General features: G+C 40.3%; 1 protein-coding gene across 9 annotated transcripts in view; it reads right to left on the bottom strand.

Annotated features, from left to right (window-relative positions):
- plcb4.S (phospholipase C beta 4 S homeolog) overlaps positions 1-19,207 on the bottom strand; it is a 160,021-nt gene that overhangs the window by 61,292 nt on the left and 79,522 nt on the right. For all 9 annotated transcript variants that reach the window (XM_018265087.2, XM_018265083.2, XM_018265084.2 and 6 more), the window contains 9 exons: positions 18,674-18,774; positions 15,997-16,077; positions 14,831-14,890; positions 13,838-13,981; positions 8,902-8,981; positions 5,449-5,502; positions 4,795-4,876; positions 3,895-3,995; positions 3,354-3,411 (listed from right to left, as the gene is read on the bottom strand). In XM_018265087.2, the coding sequence (XP_018120576.1) occupies positions 3,354-3,411; positions 3,895-3,995; positions 4,795-4,876; positions 5,449-5,502; positions 8,902-8,981; positions 13,838-13,981; positions 14,831-14,890; positions 15,997-16,077; positions 18,674-18,757 (744 nt within the window). In that variant the 5' untranslated portion in view covers positions 18,758-18,774. The remainder of the gene's footprint in view (positions 1-3,353; positions 3,412-3,894; positions 3,996-4,794; positions 4,877-5,448; positions 5,503-8,901; positions 8,982-13,837; positions 13,982-14,830; positions 14,891-15,996; positions 16,078-18,673; positions 18,775-19,207) is intronic.

Raw genomic sequence — 19,207 nt, 5'->3', positions numbered from 1 at the left:
CCACTAAGTTGCTAAAGGTGCATCTTACCCTTGTTTGATATGATCTTGTCCGACTACGGCCTTCTCATGGAAAAGACTCAACAGCTACCCCATCCTAATGTTAGAGGAATGACAACACCCCCTGCTTAATACAGTGCCCCCCACTTCTCATGGCAATTGTTCTTTCCTCTCGGAAGCTCTACTAGTGACCAGTCTCCTAGAGAGACCTTTTGCATGGTCTCTAAATAATATATTAAGTGATCATATTCCTCTGTAGGGTGGAATCAAAACCCAACTTGGCCAGCTCCTTCAATTTGGAGGATTTCTTCAAAATGTTCCATGCCCTATCTATATTTACTCAAGAAAACCTGCCAAGCCCAAGTAGGGAACATAGCTGTGGCACATAACCATGGTCATCCATTTGTTAGACGATCACACGGAACACACACATGGAACACACATTGTCCTGCTCCAACCAGGGACACAGTTACCCAGTGTTAAGTTTTAGGTTCAATGGCATTTTCACCTCAATTCGATTTTGTCTGAAAAGTATTTTTAACTTCAGATTTTTTTATAATTGCCCCACATATATTGGTTCTGCATTACACAGCACAAATCCTATATTTCTGGCAGCCCATATAATGACTGTAATGGTAACATCATGCGATCAGCTCCTCCACAGCATGAAGTTAAATGTGTCCTGGGGCACCTTTCTTTTTGCCACTTAATATTCTAAACCACGAGATTCCTAGGATGCATGCTCTGTTTATTCTATTTAAACCCTATATTCAAGAATTATGTCCATTTTTCTAAATTCTTATTCAAAGTTTGCTATTTCCAAATCATGATAAAGTTTTGTGAGCAGAAAAAGAACTAAATTGAGATTAATTGCCCGTACATATAACCTAAAAAGCCTCCATAGAAATATAGAAACACTATATTGGTTTGTTACAGCTGTCTACTATGTTCAGTACATCTATAGTGAATTATGAAGACAATGTATATTAGGTGCACAGAATAAGCTGTACTCACATACTATACTATACTTTCCATTGAAGGGAAATTTGAAGAAAACAAATATTTTCTAATAATAAAGCATATGGATTTTATAGTTTTCCCATTGAACAAATGAAATGTTACATGTTAAGTATGTTTTACTCGTAAACACAGTTATGGTTATACTGGTCCAATGAGCTGTTTGTATTTGAATGTAGATATTCTAAGAACATTTGCATTGGGTCTTTATAGTGCAGGTATTTTGAATTATCTGACTGTTCTTCAGGTGATAAAATAAAAGATTTCATGAAAACCAGTTAGCATGCAACATGAGCATTTGTCTTGATACTAGAAAATTCATAGCAGACTAATGGTTTTAGCATGCCTACCAAGCTTGGCATGGGTACGAGTAAAGTGATGGATCAAACCCCAACAACACGGAGTGGCGGCTGCTACCAGCAGGTCAGATACTTACAACAGGCCAGTAACTACACTCCATACAGCTTATTTTTCTAATATAATACAGTCGATATGTGTTGTGTAGGTTCCTAGGCAAGGTTTACCACAGTCTATTGACCCATTGCAACCAATCAGATGCTGCTTTTCATTATCAAATGGTATTTTAGTAAAAGACACTTCCTTATTGTTTGCTATAGATTGTTTGCTCAATGTTTGCTATGGTTTACTGGTCCAACACAAACTGTGTGCATAACACCACATAAGCCTTACTCACACAACACTAGGGCATATGGTTGTTGGTCAGCTTGATTGTTTTATGTATCTGCCCTAAAATGTTTGATATGGGAGGGAAATGCTATTAAGGATCTAGCAGGCTTTGATCTACTGTAGTTGGAACTAACTAGGATAAAACTAGATCCAGGAACAGAAAGTGACCAATGTCATGACATCATTAAACAACGGTACCCACATACTCTTAGATCAGGAGGATAATCATAGTGCAAAAGCATCCTAAGGTGAGGCACACACACTTAATGCCATAATGGTGTTTTGTTTGGCTGTAGAGGGTACAAGAAATATCCAACATTTTAAGACTTTTGCACAAGAAAAGTTTTCTGTTCACACATACATGGGCTAGGATCCATTACTGCATTAAGTTTGTGCGGCTCCTATCTCCTTAATAATATGACATCAATAGAGGCATCTCCCACCGAAATCCCTCATTAATTCCAGCCATTTCTACCATTACTACTCTTAGCACAAGACCCATTCCCTTCTAACTGAGCAGTGGCCCTTGCCTTATGATTTCCACATTTGCAACAAGCCAGAAGGATAAAGCCTTTGTATCTAGTACATATAAGTTTGTAATAGTAGTAAACACTCCCATGCAGAGGAGGAGTCTAAGCAATAAGACCACTGTGAGCACTTAGGAATATACATTTTAGTAAGCAATGGTTCATAATGAATGGGGTCACCACATTTTGGCTTTCATCAATGAAGTCCTTTTGCTTTTCTTCAGCCATCACCTTTTATCTTCTTTGCAAAGGGATAAGACCTGTCACTATACTGATACTTCACTTTTTTGCAACTTAAATGAGCTTCCTCATCTGGCTCTGGCATAGCTTTTACCTGATTGCAAGCTTCATGTCTAAGGGTGATAACACCTTTTCCATAGGACATGAAATAGTTAAATAAGGCATGTACCGTAGTTGTGCATCAGCAGGGCATAAGGCAGCTCCATTCCATAAGACTCCAGTTGTGTCGTTGCTGTTTTCTCTTCCCCATTATAAGGAGGATGTGCACTGATTGTGATGCAACATTGATTGAGGTGGGTGAATGGCACCCAAACCCTAAAGAGGTGAGCTCCATCTGCACACAGCTTTTACGCAATCTACAGTTATCACATGGAAGCAGTAGTGCCACATAGTGTATCATCAGATGTCCTTCTATATGGGGCCATTGTGGCATAAATAGTCATATAAACACTTAGACATTAAAGGAAAGTTTCATTACAAATGAGCAAACCGGAGACACTGCACTCGGCACCATTTCACTTGCAGCATTTGTTATTTTAAGAAACAGTATGATGTTGGCAATGCATAGACCATGGCATTGTACGTTACAGAGGCATGTCGTATACCCATAATGCAACAAACATCCAAAGAAGAATGCCCAACAAGAGCAAGACAATTTCACAAACAGGATCACAAAAGCAAACTGGAAAAGCAGACATGTAGAAAGCAAAGGAAGATATGAGGGAGCTTTTCATTTGTAGCACCGAGATGCACCCATAGTAGTAGGAATCCCAGCGGATCAGAGGCAAAGCAAACTGATTGTATGAGACATGCAATGGGAAGGGCTGGAGAGGGGAAGCCACGGCAGACAGACTATAATAGAAGTTAATGTATGAAAAAGCTTACTTCATTTAGAAAGCTCACTAATTGGTCTACCGTTAAATAATCAGATTTGTCTCCATTGCTGAAAAGAAATTTATTAGAAAAAAGGTAAGTTCTCAAGTATATGGAAAATAGAATTCACAATCTGAATTTATTACATATCCAATATATATATATAAATCTATTTTAATATGTGCAGAATCTAAAGACTTGTTGGAGAAGGCACATGGCTGTTATTACTTGATATCATTAAAGGCTGGTGTTTGTGTGAGATAACGACATTGTTTATGTACCATGTTAATGTCTAACCAAGCAAGTTAATCTGTAGAGAGTTAGTAAAGGCCGGAGCACAACATTAATCACGTGTAAAAGGAAGTGTTTCTACTCATGTTCCAAGGAGGAAAGCAAATGTTCTGTGCCGGGGGTTAATGTGTTCCCCAAAGCTAGTAAATAAAGCATGTCAGGCAAATATATGTGTGTGTGCTGCATACATATATTTGGAAAGGAGAGCAGGCTAAATAATACAGAGATTGAAATATTTAAAATGGGAAAAAAGGAAACTTACATTTTTTTAAATAGTTCCTCTGTGTCAGTACGAGGGCAGATCTTCTGCGTGAGCTCATAAAACTTATCAAAGGTGAAGGCCGATGGTTCGATTTCATCGTTCTGCATAAAGCAGTAAATAGAAATAGATGTACTTGTGCCAAGAAAATATAAGGAAAATTATAATCCCACCCCTTTTTTATGGTTTTAAAAAAGTTTTTAATAGGATCATATAGAAAAAGAATTGTCTAATGCCCAGGGACAATTTTGTACCCAGTTGGTCTCTCTTCATTAGAAGAACTGACTTTCCTGTTTAAAATGACATATTTGCAGTTAAAGTCATTTAGGTAACCTGCCAGAGACAAGGTGACAGAAGTGCATTGCCTAAGTGTGACATTGATAGTACAGAAACAAAACTCCGACTAGTGTGTCCATACAATTTCTTTAACCAGACAAATGAATACAGTTCATCATAACATTCCAATAAAAGGCTTGTATAAGCTTATATATAGTCTACAGATCTGTCCATACACCACCTTGGTCACTTCATACTGAGTCGGCAACTCGTTGTCCTATTTATGAGGCTGAAACTGAGGCTGCCAAACCAATATCTGGCTGGGCATTGAACCCATATCTACTGGGCTCTTTTGAAAACCAAGGTCAAATCCAAGAAAAAAGGTTTACTCTACTAAAGGTCAAAAACAGAAGTCCCTGGAGATTGGGATTGCAAGAACCCGTTTTTCTCTATATGACATCTACAAACTGAAGCAGAGCTCTAATGGGAATTCACACCCCATCTCTACAAGTTTATCTTCTGATATATCAACAGGTATCTCTACAGGTGACCCTTAGGAGTCCTTTGCTGGAATTCCCAACCAATGCGAGAGCAGTTCAATAATTGTGCATACACTTCAACACTTACCTTTCCACTGGGGAGACCTAACTCTTTGAGTGCTTGAAAGATGACTTTTTCTGTTTTGCCTGATGCAAATGTTCTTGTGATACTAGAAGGAGAGAAGAAGTATCTCAGTAACGTGGTGTTCTAATGATCACTAGGAGCCCAAAAGCATCTGTAGGCCAAGAGAACTGAAGCACAAGTAGAGTGCCCACCATGCAAGAATCTTTAGACGATTTTATACAATTTTATTATCATTTTACAAAATAAGTTGTAATAATAATATTGTATATTATTATCTATAGTGGTGTCAAAGAATGCTTGCACATTTCAGCCTTTTTTTCCATTATACACATACTGAGTTATTAAAAAGCTCCAAATTTGTATAACGGCCCTTCTATATTTGCAACCAATCAGCAGGGAGCTTTTGCTATTAACCTGTATGCCGGGTAACAAATGATAAGATGCTATTGGTAAGTAGATCAGGTGAAAATGTTGCCCCTTGTATTACATGACCCTTATCTGGAATTACATGGGTTAATATAATAGAAGTCACAAGTTAAAATGATCTATCCACCAATGTGATAGTAAGTGCTGTTGCTGTTTGGATGCCACTGACACTTTTAATACATTTACCCTCATTCCAAGTCACAACTGTCAACTGTCATTTCATTCAATTACCTCCGTACTGGGATCTTTCCACTGATGTTTGTTAAAAACTTCAATTTCATCCAGCTTGGGGGGGGGGGAAGAGAAAAAAAGTATAATTAATATAATTAATAACACATTTTGAGGTTTTTGGATGAATTGTAAGATTATAATTATATACAAACGTATTTATGTTTTGATTTATGTTCCACAAACTCCCAGCCTAGAACATATTAAAAAGAATTTTGTGAGGCTGGAACTGATTCTCCCACTTCCCAACTTGTTCAATACTAAAGCTTAATAGCATTTATGAAGAAAATGTATCTCACATTTGTTAACCCTACAGGAGCAGCACTTTGTAATATTTCTGAAAGAGACAATAACGTATAAGAGGTTTGGCTTGAGCATCACCTGACGAAGTGGTTCCCAAACTGTGGGCTGCCAATTCCCGACGGGATTTATAACCTTGATTTTTAGGGACCCAGCCTGAAGAGTAGCTGGGGTGAGATTTTTTGTTGAATGTCTATTTGCTCTCCTACATAGATACTTCTGAAGGCCAATGTGAAAGTCAACTTGGGTGAATTTTGTAGGAGAACATAATTTGTTCGCCAAGATGTTCTAGGAACTGTGGCTGAATGAATGATGTGCTGTTTTCAAAAGTGTGTAAACTTATTATGGAAGACCCTGACCAAATATCTGGTCTCAATACGAGGCCTGAACCAAATATGTCCAAAAACCACTGACCTAGAAGCTTGCTATTATAACAAATACATGCAAACCCTGAAGCAACAAAAGCTGAGCAAAGAGACCAGTGTTCACCCCAAGAATACATTTGGTAGCTCTGTATTCGTAAGGGGCATGCAGGTAAGGCATAGAGGCATCCCCAGATGCCAATCAGATTTTTTTTACGAGGAGCAAAATGCGGTCAGACTGCAGGTGCAGTCCCATCATTCATGTTGTCTGTAAGAGGTAATTGAACACATATTTTCCCCTTCAAACTACATTCTTGGATAGCTAATATAAAAATTATATCTAAAAAAATACCAACAAACAAAAAGCTTTTTTTGGGGGATTTAAATCCATTTAAATGAGGAATTGCAACCCTAGGTGACAATGCACATGGCTGCTTTAGCCTTAAATGCCACATTTATATTAGACTATAATATTGGCATATAATTGTTTTCCGACCAAAGTGTTTATTCTGTGAAAGAATCAGTGTCCTTGGCATAACAAGAATGTTCTCTGTATTTAGCTGCGGATCGGGGGGTGATAAAAGCACTCGGCTGAGTTAGTAGGTGTTTGTTTTTAGTCTGAAGGCCATTCAGAATGAGGCTCATATTTACCCAATAGCTAAGTTACAGGGTAAAAAAGAAAAAAACATCAGTTACACCACTTGTCAGACCCCTGCCCCCATCATATGAATAGAGGGCAGTTCTTTCTCAAAGCTATGGATTTCTATCTGTATTCTAGGAGAAGATACACATGATGTTCAGAAAGGTGGGGAGGCCATTTATAAATACACATTACCCTGGACCTTTACAACCCCATCACTATCTACAAGCAACATATATTTATTCCAGCATGTGTGTGCCAATCAATACTTTGTACTGCATTTCTAAACTGAAGAAGGGGGTGCACAAGACTCTGGCCTCCACATATAAGAAGTCCAGTTTACCTGGCATTGATAATCTCATTAGCTTCTGCACTTGCCATTTGCAGCACGGATTAAGGGGTTCATCTCAGAATCTGTTCAGCCAAACATATTCCAATGTATCTTCTTTGATAAATTGACAATTCTCAATTGATTCACAAAAGTGCTGATACCCAAAGTGTTCAGCACTTAAATGAGAAAAATATGGAGCTTCTAGGAATCCATCAGTTTTCCCCAGCTCTTCATTTGCTAAACCTGCCCCTTCATGTCAGACAAGAAGAGGAAAGCTGCTTTTTGGGGTAACCGTTCCTTCCTTTCCTTCATGGCGAAAGCTGCAAGGCTACATCAATCATTTAACAAAAAGACACATTTTCATCAAACAGAAATCAACCTGAGCTTTACAGCTAATAAAATTGTTATTGTTGTTTTTTCTGTTGGAATCATTGAATTCCTTTTCTGTTCTTCAGTCAACTGCTTAATTTGTTTGGAATTAGGTTAAAACAGAAAATGAATCTATCAGTTATAACTTTTCCTGCTGCCAATAAATACATTCAACAAAAAACACAACGTGTTCAATATATTTTCAGTTAAAAGAAACAAAGGTGGAAATAATGTAGACTTTAGTGCATGCCCCTCTCTGTCTCTTCAGCTCATGGGTTGATTAAGTGGGAGGCATTCAAGCTTGGCCCATGCAATGTTGCCTTAACGTTCTTCAACTAATTATATTCAACTGATACTCAACTGATGCTCAACTGCACTGTGCCAGGGTTGGGACTTTCATGGCCTTTGTGGCACAGGTATTGTACGGGACCAGTCACAATGGATCTTTAGAAAATATTTTGTATATCTGGAATTTGTTGTCATTTTGTGTCATTATATTCTAAGTATCTACATGTGCCCTAAGAAAGTGCTACCAAACTATAGGCAGCCCCTGTACAAGTGGGACAAATTCTTCTGTATGAACTATTTTTACTTGGATAGATGAATGTATTTGTAATATCAGCTAAATGGAGTGAGCTGAAAAAATTATGAATCCCAAAAGGTGGCACTGAACCAAAAACATCATGTTCACTCCTATTGACTCAATGGCACTTTATGTAGGAGCTTAGGGTGGGTCATTGTAGAACACTGAGCAGAAACAAGAGGTGTACACATGCAACAGAATGAACACCCACACCAGGTTTACATGTGTAACACCCTTTACCTCAACAGCTGAAAACGTGGAGTGACCTGAGGCACATGCTACAATTGCACCTGTTTCATATATACATAAACAGGCAAGAGGGGTTAATTCCAGCACACCCTATTAATTACCTTGAAAAATACTGATATAGAAAATTCCTAAAGCAGAGGCTTTCAGGCTTGTTCTTCAACACTTGGCAGCTAATTGGCTCATTCAAGACTTGGCAGCTTATTGGTTCATTTGTGGGGCCCTCCGATGGGCTTCCCCAATGAATATATGGCTCGTTGATGCAGTCTTTACTCCAAATGCCTATATCTCCTTCATTGTGATCCGATTGTTGTGCCCTAGAGCCTACTGATAAGATCAGCCCAATTAAAGGTGGGCATATGGGGGAAAGATCTGCTCATTTGGCAACCTCCCCTTTAAGATCTTTAAGATATAGAGATTTATAAAATAGTCACAAAAGTCCCACGGCCTACTATAGTTCCCATAATGTATAAAATATATTAAACTTAAAGTCATGTGAACACATATCATATGTAAAAACAGAATAAGAAGAATAAGAGTTTTTGCTGTGAAAACAGACCGAGCTTGGAAATTCACATGGTAAAAACAAACAGAAAACAAAAGACACAAAAAAAAGGACACTTACTGTTTTTTGAGACATGTCATTGGACTGACGTTGTTGGCTCTAAAATTATGCGTGATAGATTTTAGCCCTTCTACCCATTGCTGAAAGACAGACAAACACACGGAACATATAAGGAAATATACGCTACACATACGGGCAAAGCCAGACTGCTCACATGTTACTTTACAATGGAAACGGTACAATATACTCTGCAGTTATTCTGTAAATCTCTTGTACACATTGGGCAACAGAAAGTACTAAAACTACAGCATAAATACATATTTACACACGTGTCATCTAATGCTCACTAACACATTTATCTTCTATTTTCAGGCCAGTCAGTGAATAAAAAACACAGTAAGAAGTTTGCGTGGGATTCCCCCCACGGCTGATAACATTGACCATATGATTTGAATGTGATTGTAAGCTCTGCTGGGGCAGGGGCTGATGTGTCTGATAATCTCTGTAAAGTGCTGTGGAATGGGTCATTGATAATAATAGTAGGAATAACAATGTACAGAAATACTGATCATCTGGAAAACAATGATAACACTGAAAACTTTGTTGGTTATGCACAGTGTGCAAGCAAAGCACAAAGAACATGGATTGCAAGAACAAAGGTACAAATGTGGGGTAACTTGCGCCACTGTCTTTCAACAATTACATTAAATAACAATTAACCATACAAAATGCAAATCCTTTTGTACTATCAGTATTCAGCTGTGTGCTTGTCTGTGGGAATGCTAGTGGTCAGTCTAACTAGGGGCCCATGTGACTGATGGGATAATAATCAGGCCCCCTAGAGACCTAGCAGTTTGATTATAGGCTCTAAGAGAAGGGGCATCTGCATGTGACTTTCGCTCTCCTTTAACTCCCTGCCCGGCCTCTTCCCAATCGACATCTTTGTGCTAAACACTTGATTTCAATTTGCTTTGCAGGTTTGTCCAATAAATTGGCTCCATTCACACGTATTATAAATCCATTTCACACTTGGCTGAATTGCAGAAATAAAACCAGGGAAGAAATGCAGAAATAATGAACGGACAACATGAACCTTTGTGCTATTTCAATTACTTGTTTTCCCTCTAATTGCCACATTCACATTCCTAACGAGCAGGAGCAATTGGCTGGCCCTGACCCCACATCAAGCCCTGGCACCAAATGTTTATTATTGACATGGCAATTGCTCTTTTGACCAGGCCTGGACTGGCAATCTATGGTTTCTGGCAAATGCCAGAGGGATTGCTATAAGGTGCCATAGAAACTCAGTATTTAGTGGGCTGGTGGGGGCTGTTTGGGCCTCTGTGTGGGCTGATTGGGCCTCTGTGTACCTGAAATGCCAGGGCCGATTTTAATTCACAGTCCAGACCTGCTTTTTAAAGATGTTTGCATCTTTAATAGAGAGATGGGCACTGACACATTTCGTGCGATGACATTCCAATCTAAAAGGTGTAAGAGAACAGAATCCTCTTATCTGACCACAGGAAAAAGCAGAACGTTACTGGTTAACTTGTGATAGGATTGCAGGGCAACTAAAGTCATGGCTCATACTAATGCATATATGCAGTATAATTTATATATAACCCCATGTCAGAGGACAAGAGGGAAAAAACAGACCCTTTTTGACATGAGCTCATCCACCGCCTGTGTAACACGGTGAATAATATGAATTTATCAGATATAGATACACTGTATATGCATTTGGTTAAACATACACAAAAGATCCAGCTATAATAGTCTGTATGTCAACTCCAAACCACCCCCAGCCTGACCCAGAGTGCTGCCGTTTTATGCCCCCTGCTTTGTCTCTGATGTCACTGGAGGGGCAGGTGCAAGTGTACAAAGAGCGCGCGGGCTGATGACGAATAGCCGCTCTAATGGGTGGGGATTGCTGTGCACTAAAAAAATGATCCTCTGAGCCTCCCCTCCGTGGGTTCCCCAGGTTTTGGGCCAGTCCACCCATCACTACTGTGCTCTTAGGGAACAGCTCCCCAGCCCACTTAGGTGTAATACAACTTCTCCCTCATCTTGTTTCTATTGATAGCGAGAGCTGCACAGATTCTCTGCAGGGAGAGGAACTTCCCACAATCCTTCCTTTCACAAAAGAACAAGGGGAGGGGCTGCAGGACTTTGTGAGTCGAAAGTTGAAAATTGGTTCCTTCGAGCCACTGTCATGGTTTCCTTTCAATCAGGAATGTGGAATCAGGTATGTCGGTGTAAAAAGTCTATTTATAGTTGTATACCTACATACAGGAATGCACCCTTTCTACATAATCCCAATGGAATGAGCTTGCGCCAAAAAGGGGGACATTTTCCTTTTAGCAGTTTTCTCACCACTTTTTGGTATAATTCATTAAAGCTTTATAAATATACTCCTTAGTGTATTCCCAGAATAACAGAAGCCCCCTATCCCCATGCCATTCCTTAGGAAGGTCTGGGAGAGAACATTAGGGACTTATCTATTTTTATAACAATGTTCTATGTGAGAGAGGCTTGGGGAGGGCAGGACTTCCTTGTACCCAGTGATTAATTATCAAGCTGAAATTGCAGCACATGATTATTCCTCCTTTTAACATGTGTCTCTTTTTAGACTGACAAATATCCCAGAAGGGGTCTCGTCATCAATAAAACCTTTAACCTTTCAGAATGAAAAGACCTATTGAAGCATTGTTTGGAAACGTTATTACTTTCACTAATTTGACATCCAAGCTCCATAAAGCCAGTGTAAGCTCTCTGCTCCTGGCATGAAACAAGCTGCACAAACTTTCAGTAAATCCTAATAAAATCTGCTGTATCTGAAGGGGAGCTGTTGAAGTTCCGATCTCCGCTGGGTGTCGATAGAGAGTCACAAATCAGCTGGGACATTAACATAGAAATGTAACGTGCAGTGCCAAAAGCACACACGTGGGCACCCATTCCGATTAGAAGAAAGGGGGTTTGGCTCAGTTTTGGGAAGGGGTTTGTTCCAGTGAGAGCTGTGAAGATGTACAATTCTTCCTGCATTAGTGGTACAGGCTGATACATTAGATAGCTTTAAGGAGTTGGATGGCTTTTTAGCAAGGGAAGGAATACAGGGTTATGGAAGATAGCTCATAGTACAAGTTGATCCAGGGACTGGTCCTATTGCAGATTTAGGAAGGAATTTTAACCCCTCTAAGGCAAATTGGAGAGGCTTCAAATGGGGTTTTCGCCTTCCTCTGGATCAACTAGCAGTTAGGCAGGTTATATATAGACTTAAGGTTGAACTTGATGGACATGTGTCTTTTTTAAACCTAATTTATGATGTTCTGTTCATGGGATAATTTGGGTGGGGTAAGTGGGTAAAGGGGACCTACTCCTAATGTCTATAGGTTAAGTGGGGATTCAAGGGCAGGGCTGAAGCTGTTGTGGGTGCAGGGTTCAAGGGTTGCTGGATATGCCTTAAATACATTCCAACCCCTCCAGCCCTTCTTTTCTCCTGTAAGTCCTTCCCTGTAGTGGTGTAAGTATAGATGGACAAGCCTTGGTGGCGTCTCTATAAAGGTCACACTATGAGCCCTGTTCTATGGACACGCAGACTTCGACACCCTAGTGCACATCAGAAGCATCAACATCACTAATGTTTTCCTTAACATAATAAGCAGCATTTCATCTTCATACACGCAAGGGTAGGAACGTTCCATCTGTAACTAAATCTGGGTCACAGTGTCAATGCTCATTTCCTCCTCAGCGAATAATTGTACTTATAATATATCAGACCGTTACATCAGGGAGGACGAAGCTTCCTTTGCAAATATTGCTGTGATATTCCCGGCTTCCGCTCCCTGGATCAATAGGAATACGGCATGAGTAATTCAGCAGGTTACAAAGGCGCTGAAGCTCAATACTTTCCCCTCTGCAAAGCAAGGATACAAAGAGAAAGCCTTGTGGGGAACTGGGGGCTGGGATCATTAAAATTAAATTGTAGCATGTACGCTATGAGCAGCATTGCAGTTGGTGTTTGGCCTTCGTACAGCTGCTTGGATTAGTAGATTATTATGGCTAGAGCTCTCTATTGTGCAATAAAAAAGCCCACTGGAGACAAAACAAAATGTGATTATAAAGAATTGTGTGCACAAAATATTCCTTCTTTGATTTTTTTTTTACATTTGGATAAGTGGGAGCTGCCATACTGCCTAACATGAAAAAATGTAGCAAGTCTTAGAACAGCATGAGCAACATAATGTATAAACACATCTGTCCAAAGAAGTGAGGCCTCATTTACAAAGTGTAGCGCAGGACACAAAACAATTCAGGGCAAAGACCTGCACCTCTCGCTTAAATACAGTCCAGCCTGCAATCATTCAGAGGGGGCATCCCCTATCTTGTGCGTACCAGGAAGAGCCAGGGCGAACAAGAGGCAGAGGGTCCCTATACCTAATACCTGCCAATGATTTTAGTGTACAGGGCTGCATCGTGCCTACTGGGTGCCAGATTTAGTAAGGTGCAAAGTGCACTGAAATCCCAAAAGCACAACTGTCCACCCCTTAGGACCTTAGTGCCCATGGGACCAATAAATGAAGCCCCTGTTTTATACTTTACCATGTACTTATGTGATTATCACCACAGATAAACAGAGTATAGTTTTCCATTTCTATTCCAAACGTTGTTAAGTGTAAGATATACAGTTTGGGAAGTGAATGGAGAATATGTATCGGCACGGGAGCTGTCACGCTGCACACCAGCCCTGCTCTGTTTCCTGGATTATTTTTAGCACCTTCCCTGTGTATATTATGTTTCTCTGGGAATTCCTAATTTGCCGCAAGGGCCCTTGTTTGCAGAGCCACTCTGACATCTAATAATCAAAAAACAGTGTTTATTGTGCCTTTGCACATTGTTGCTGTTGCAAGAATGGCTCCTTGCCAAGCACAAAAGCCGCAGAGCGAGGTGAGCGCAGCCAAGAAACATAGGCAAGAGCTTGAGCACACAATCATAATACCTTGGCTAAGTCGGCACTCTCCGCTACCATGTACGTAAAGCTGATGTTCACCAGATCCGTCCCGCAGCAAACACACAAGATCTTGCCCTCCAGCTCCTGCTCCGCCTTTCCAACAGCTTCCAGTGCAGACAGGATCTTTGGGTCCTGCATGACAATAAATATAGATTTATAAGAGAAAAAAAAAAAGATCATAAAAAAATATGAAAAGCTTCCTTTGTGCAAACAATTTCCCATTGTGAGTCAAGAATATGACGCCATATTCAAGTGGGTCTTTAAAAATCCACAATTAATATTCTCAATGTGATCATATAATTAAGAATAGGGCATAACAAAACACAATTTTTGTCCCCCTTTTATGCAAATCTTTTATCTATTTATGGCTTTTATTCCACCCGCCATTAGAATGGAGATTTCATTAATTGTTACTAATAGCTACTTTGGTGGCACAGGGGAGGCGCGCGGGCAGCAGGGGGATTGGGTAATTATAGAGATGTGACTGATCCATAGATTGAGGAGTACAGAGCAAGGATGTGAGAAGGAAATCTGAGAATTAAAGTGGAGGCCTGTGTTTAAGTGAATGCAACAATAAAAGTCACTGGTAGAGACGATGCACAGGAATCAGCTTCTGTCAAGTTGATATTGAACAGGCCCAGTGTACTGAATATGCAGTTACTTTCCCTCCAAAGGTATAATCCCATTGTATAAATTACTGTCTGAAATTTCAAGTTCTCCAGGAATGTCAATAGGTTGCAGCACCTGTGTCCCTGCTTTCCTGTGGGAGAATAAACTCAATGGCTTACCCCATGGAGACTCCAGACTGTATTACAGGGGCTCTGGCCCCTTTGCTGGAAATGCAGAGCTCAGAAGCTAAAATAGTTTCTCTGAGGCTGAAACCTTCCCTAATTCCCTAACCCCCTTCAGCACCCCCTAATTATCTCCACTTGCAGTTGGGGCAAATAGTAGGATCTGGACTTTAGTTCTGGGTGTGCTTACCTTGGGCACTGCTCCATAGCGGATACTGTTGATGAGTGAACATTCAAGAACTTGACCCTCCTGTGAAGAAAAAGAATAAATACATTATGATAGGGTTTTCATATCAAGGTGGGCTTCACTTTTATTGATCCAATTACGCAGGGCCTGTCATCTGCTGATGCGCTAGGGTAAAACACCTGCCCAGGCCGGGGCTGGTATTACAAATTTACCTGCAAAGTAGTAGCCAGTAATTCTGAAATATCTTTAAATGTAGCCCCTGTCCCGTCTAACTAAAATGGCCACAGACGCACAGATAATATCGTTCGAAACAAATTTTGTACGATATTTGGTGCGTGTATGGTAGAAAAAGAGCTTGGATATCGGTCAGCTCGTCGATTGGACTGGAGGGAAAATTTTGAGCGGGTGCCTTTGAAGTTACCCAAACATCGCCCATTTATTGTGCTGAATCATACGATACAGGTAGAATTCTATTGTTTCTACCTGTATTGCTTCGGACGATTCAACTCTACACGTGTGTATTGAAATGAACGATCTTTCTTAAAGTTCGTAAAGTTATGTCTATGGCCTCCTCATCCACCGTAACTCTCTGTCTTGTTGTTGCTGCACCCACTTTGACATCAACTGCCTCTATCACAAACCTCCATAAAACAGGGCAATACCAAAAAAAAAATGTATTAACTTGGGTGTTATACAGGTATTTGGATCCGTTATCCGGAAACCCGTTATCCAGAAAGCTACGAATTACAGAATAGCCATCTCCAATAGACTCCTTTTTATCAAAATAATCCAAAATTCAAAATTTAATTCTGTTCAATAATAAAACTGTAGCTTGTACCTTATTCCTTATTTGAGGCAAAACAATCCTATTGGGTTTATTTAATGTTTATATGATTTTCTAGTAGACTTAAGGTATGAAGATCCAAATTATGGAAAGATCCTTTATCCGGAAAAACCAAGGTCCCGAGCATTCTGGATAACAGGTCCCATACCTATATTGCAGTTTCCAATATCAACTAACTATACACAATTAGTTCTGATTACGGTAGTCTTTTTACAAGCATGAAGCTGAAAGCAAAGATCCTATTGGTTGCTTTGGGTCATGGCAGTTGTGCATTTTTGCACTTATGTTGGATAGGCTTAAACACGATGGACTATTAAGCACATACCTTTCCTTCGCTTTTCCATGTCAGAAAGAAACCAAATTCATCCACTTTAAAGAGGCAGTTGGGTTCAAACACAAACGACTCCTATTAGAAGGCAGATAAAAGGCAAACTTAGAAATATATAGCACACAGGAGAAACACACAGACCTCTAACCGTGCTTGATGATGTCATCACTTTTATTTGGGGTTTAATGATGTCATACAGAGGTGCCACCCGGTCTCCTTACTGCTGTGGGTGCATCTTGGCCACACCTTTCATGCCCCGGCCGGCTCTGTTCTGCCGCTGGCACATTTCAGATCAGGCACTGCCCTAGTAAAGCTTATAACATTTCCCCAAATTCCCCCAATTCAATTGTATCGGGAATCAATTAACGTTCCTGTATATTATGTTGCGTGGGTGTTAACCATAGCCCCCACATGGTGCAAACTCATTGCAGATAATGCCCTGGCTGAAACAGAACATAGAACCCCAGCGCTGAAAGGCAACTGTGCCAACCACTGAGCTGCCTCTGCCTTTTTATGGGCATAAAACTTGTCAGTGACTTCTAATATCCCAATACTGTGAAACAAGGAGCACATTATTCCCACTTACTGGGTGGTTCTGGGCATCCTGCTTTTCCTGCAACCTTTGCTCAGGCTTTCTCATTATTTCCTACTTGGCACCCGTCACAAACAATTTTAATCAGCCCATTAAACAGTAACAAATGTTTAAAAATGCCCTGCCGCCATTCCTGTGAGATATTTTAATAAAGAATATCTGTTTAGAGAAGTCTGCCAAGTAAAAGTGCAAAATGCAGAGAACTGTCTGGAACAGAATCTTATTATTTTTCTTAATAATGGTTATGTTTTCTGGGACATTTCGCCAAAGAGATTTCAATGGGGGGCACTCAGGGGGTAATACCACAGAAAGAAGACCGTGTGGCTGCTGAGGAGCCCATGGCTCTACTCAGTGGAGTTCTGAAGGATATTACAATTTCAAGATACGTTAAAGTCATCTTAACGATGGTTTGGGTGCTAGGGGATTGTGATGGCCTTGGACTTAACTAAAGAGACCACTTGATATAAGACCCTGGGGTAAAAAGAAAGTAAGCAATGCAAAATGCCTACATTTTAATAAAGAAAAGTAGAGGCGCCACACCAAATATATTCAAAAATGTAACAATAAAGTTTAGTTAAAGGGAGGGTCTCACTGCCGACCACAGTCCTATCAGATGAAAACTGTGTAGTAAAATCTTCCAAAATTCAAAATCGTACAAAAGTACAAAAGGGATGGGGGCGGGAGGGTAACGCCTTTTGTGACACATGAGGGCACATTTACTTAGCTCGAGTGAAGGATTAGAATGAAAAATACTTCGAATTTCGAAGTATTTTTTTGGCTACTTCAACCATCGAATTGGCTACTCCGACCTTTAAATACGACTTCAAATCGAACGATTCGAACTAAAAATCATTCAAATATTCGACCATTCGATAGTCGAAGTACTGTCTCTTTAAAAAAAAAACTTCGACCACCTTCTTCGCCACTTAAAATTTACCGAGCACCAATGTTAGCCTATGGGGTAGGTCCCCATTTCTTATCGAAGGAAAATCGTTCGATCGATGGATTAAAATCCTTCGAATCGTTCGATCAAACGAATTGCGATAAATCCTTCGACTTCGATATTCGAAGTCGAAGGATTTAACTTAGATGGTCGAATATCGAGGGTTAATTAACCCTCGATATTCAACCCATAGTAAATGTGCCCCTTAGTCTTAAGGTGGCCATACACATATAGGCTCCTTTGGGGATTTCGCCAAACGATCGGATCTCTCCCTGATATGCCTACATTGAGGTGAGCAATATCGGGCTGATCCGATCATGGGCCCTAGGGCCCGACGATCAGATCATAATGCAGCCAATACGGGCAGTCGGATCTCGGGGCCAAATCGACAAACAGAGTCGACGGCAATCCAACAGGATTTTTAACCCTGCCCAATGGACATCTGGTCGACTTTCAGCCAGATATCGATTGGGGAAGCAGTTGAAGGGCCCCACACATGGGCCAATAAGCTGCCGACCCGGTCTGTCGGCAGCTTTTATCGACCCGTGTATGGCCACCTTTGGCTCATATGATCTTTCTATGTAACATCACTTCCTGCTAATGTTTCCAACACTAAGTTAAGAAGATAGCAAGTAACCAGGGGCACGGATCAATACTAATATAGAGTTGCTAAGCCTGGGAGTTGGTGCAGTGAGTCGTCACAGAAAAAACACCCTTTTTAACCGTAACCTTATTTTCTTAGGCTTTAGCTCTTTAAAATTAAAGTGTCACCATGTTAGTGACAACTGGTTTTTCAGGAGAGCGGAACAGATCAATTACATCCCTATAATTTACAGGACTTTCACTTGGGTTTGGCAAAGGCATCATTTACAGATTACATGTTGCATCCCCTATTGCATGCATTATTTTTAACTCAACTAATGGGATAGGATTCTGTGAAGTTTATCACATTTAAGCAGAAAAGTCCTAAGCCTGGTGTAGGAATAGAGGACGAGACCAGAATTCTATTACCTGTGTACCTACAGCATTGCATGGCTCTATCACAAAAAGCCACATTCTAGGTTATTCGTAAAGATGGAAATGTGAATAATGACTTTTTGCTGCTGATGAAAACGGCAAATGTGGATTCAATCTCTCACCTCTTCATATCGGTCAAACACAGCCCCGTCCTGCATGAAGGAAGGAACAGCCTTCTGCCAATTAAATTCGTACACCTTGGCCATGTTTTCTGCACGAGTGCCTGCAAGACATGGCAAAGAGGTGGCTTAATTACACAAGAACACAGACAAAGCATTAGGTTATTTTGTCAATTAGCAGAATTAGGGTTAAGGTTGCACATTTTGAAATAATGCAATTTTCGGCTTCTCCCATATCACAGGGGTGTTTTTGGGGGAGGAGCCAAACCTTTCCCAGAAAGCGGTCCCAGAACGTTGATGTCTCTAGTATTATAGTAATAGTATGGCACAGCGTAGAACAGTTCATTTATTAAGTTAGGCAGCTCAACTAAAACTCCAACTAAAACCAATTATACTTAGGATGGGGGGATTGTGCAGGTTCCATAACACTAATATGTTTAATTGTCACCATCTTGTCCTCCTGTACCTCTCAGGGCATGGATCAATTAAATCCAAATAAGGTTTTTTTATGCCTTTTGCGGACAAAACATAGAAAAA

This window comes from Xenopus laevis, chromosome 5S (genome assembly GCF_017654675.1).
Source record: "Xenopus laevis strain J_2021 chromosome 5S, Xenopus_laevis_v10.1, whole genome shotgun sequence".
NCBI lineage: Eukaryota > Metazoa > Chordata > Amphibia > Anura > Pipidae > Xenopus > Xenopus laevis.
This window is presented reverse-complemented; position numbering and strand designations above follow the sequence as displayed.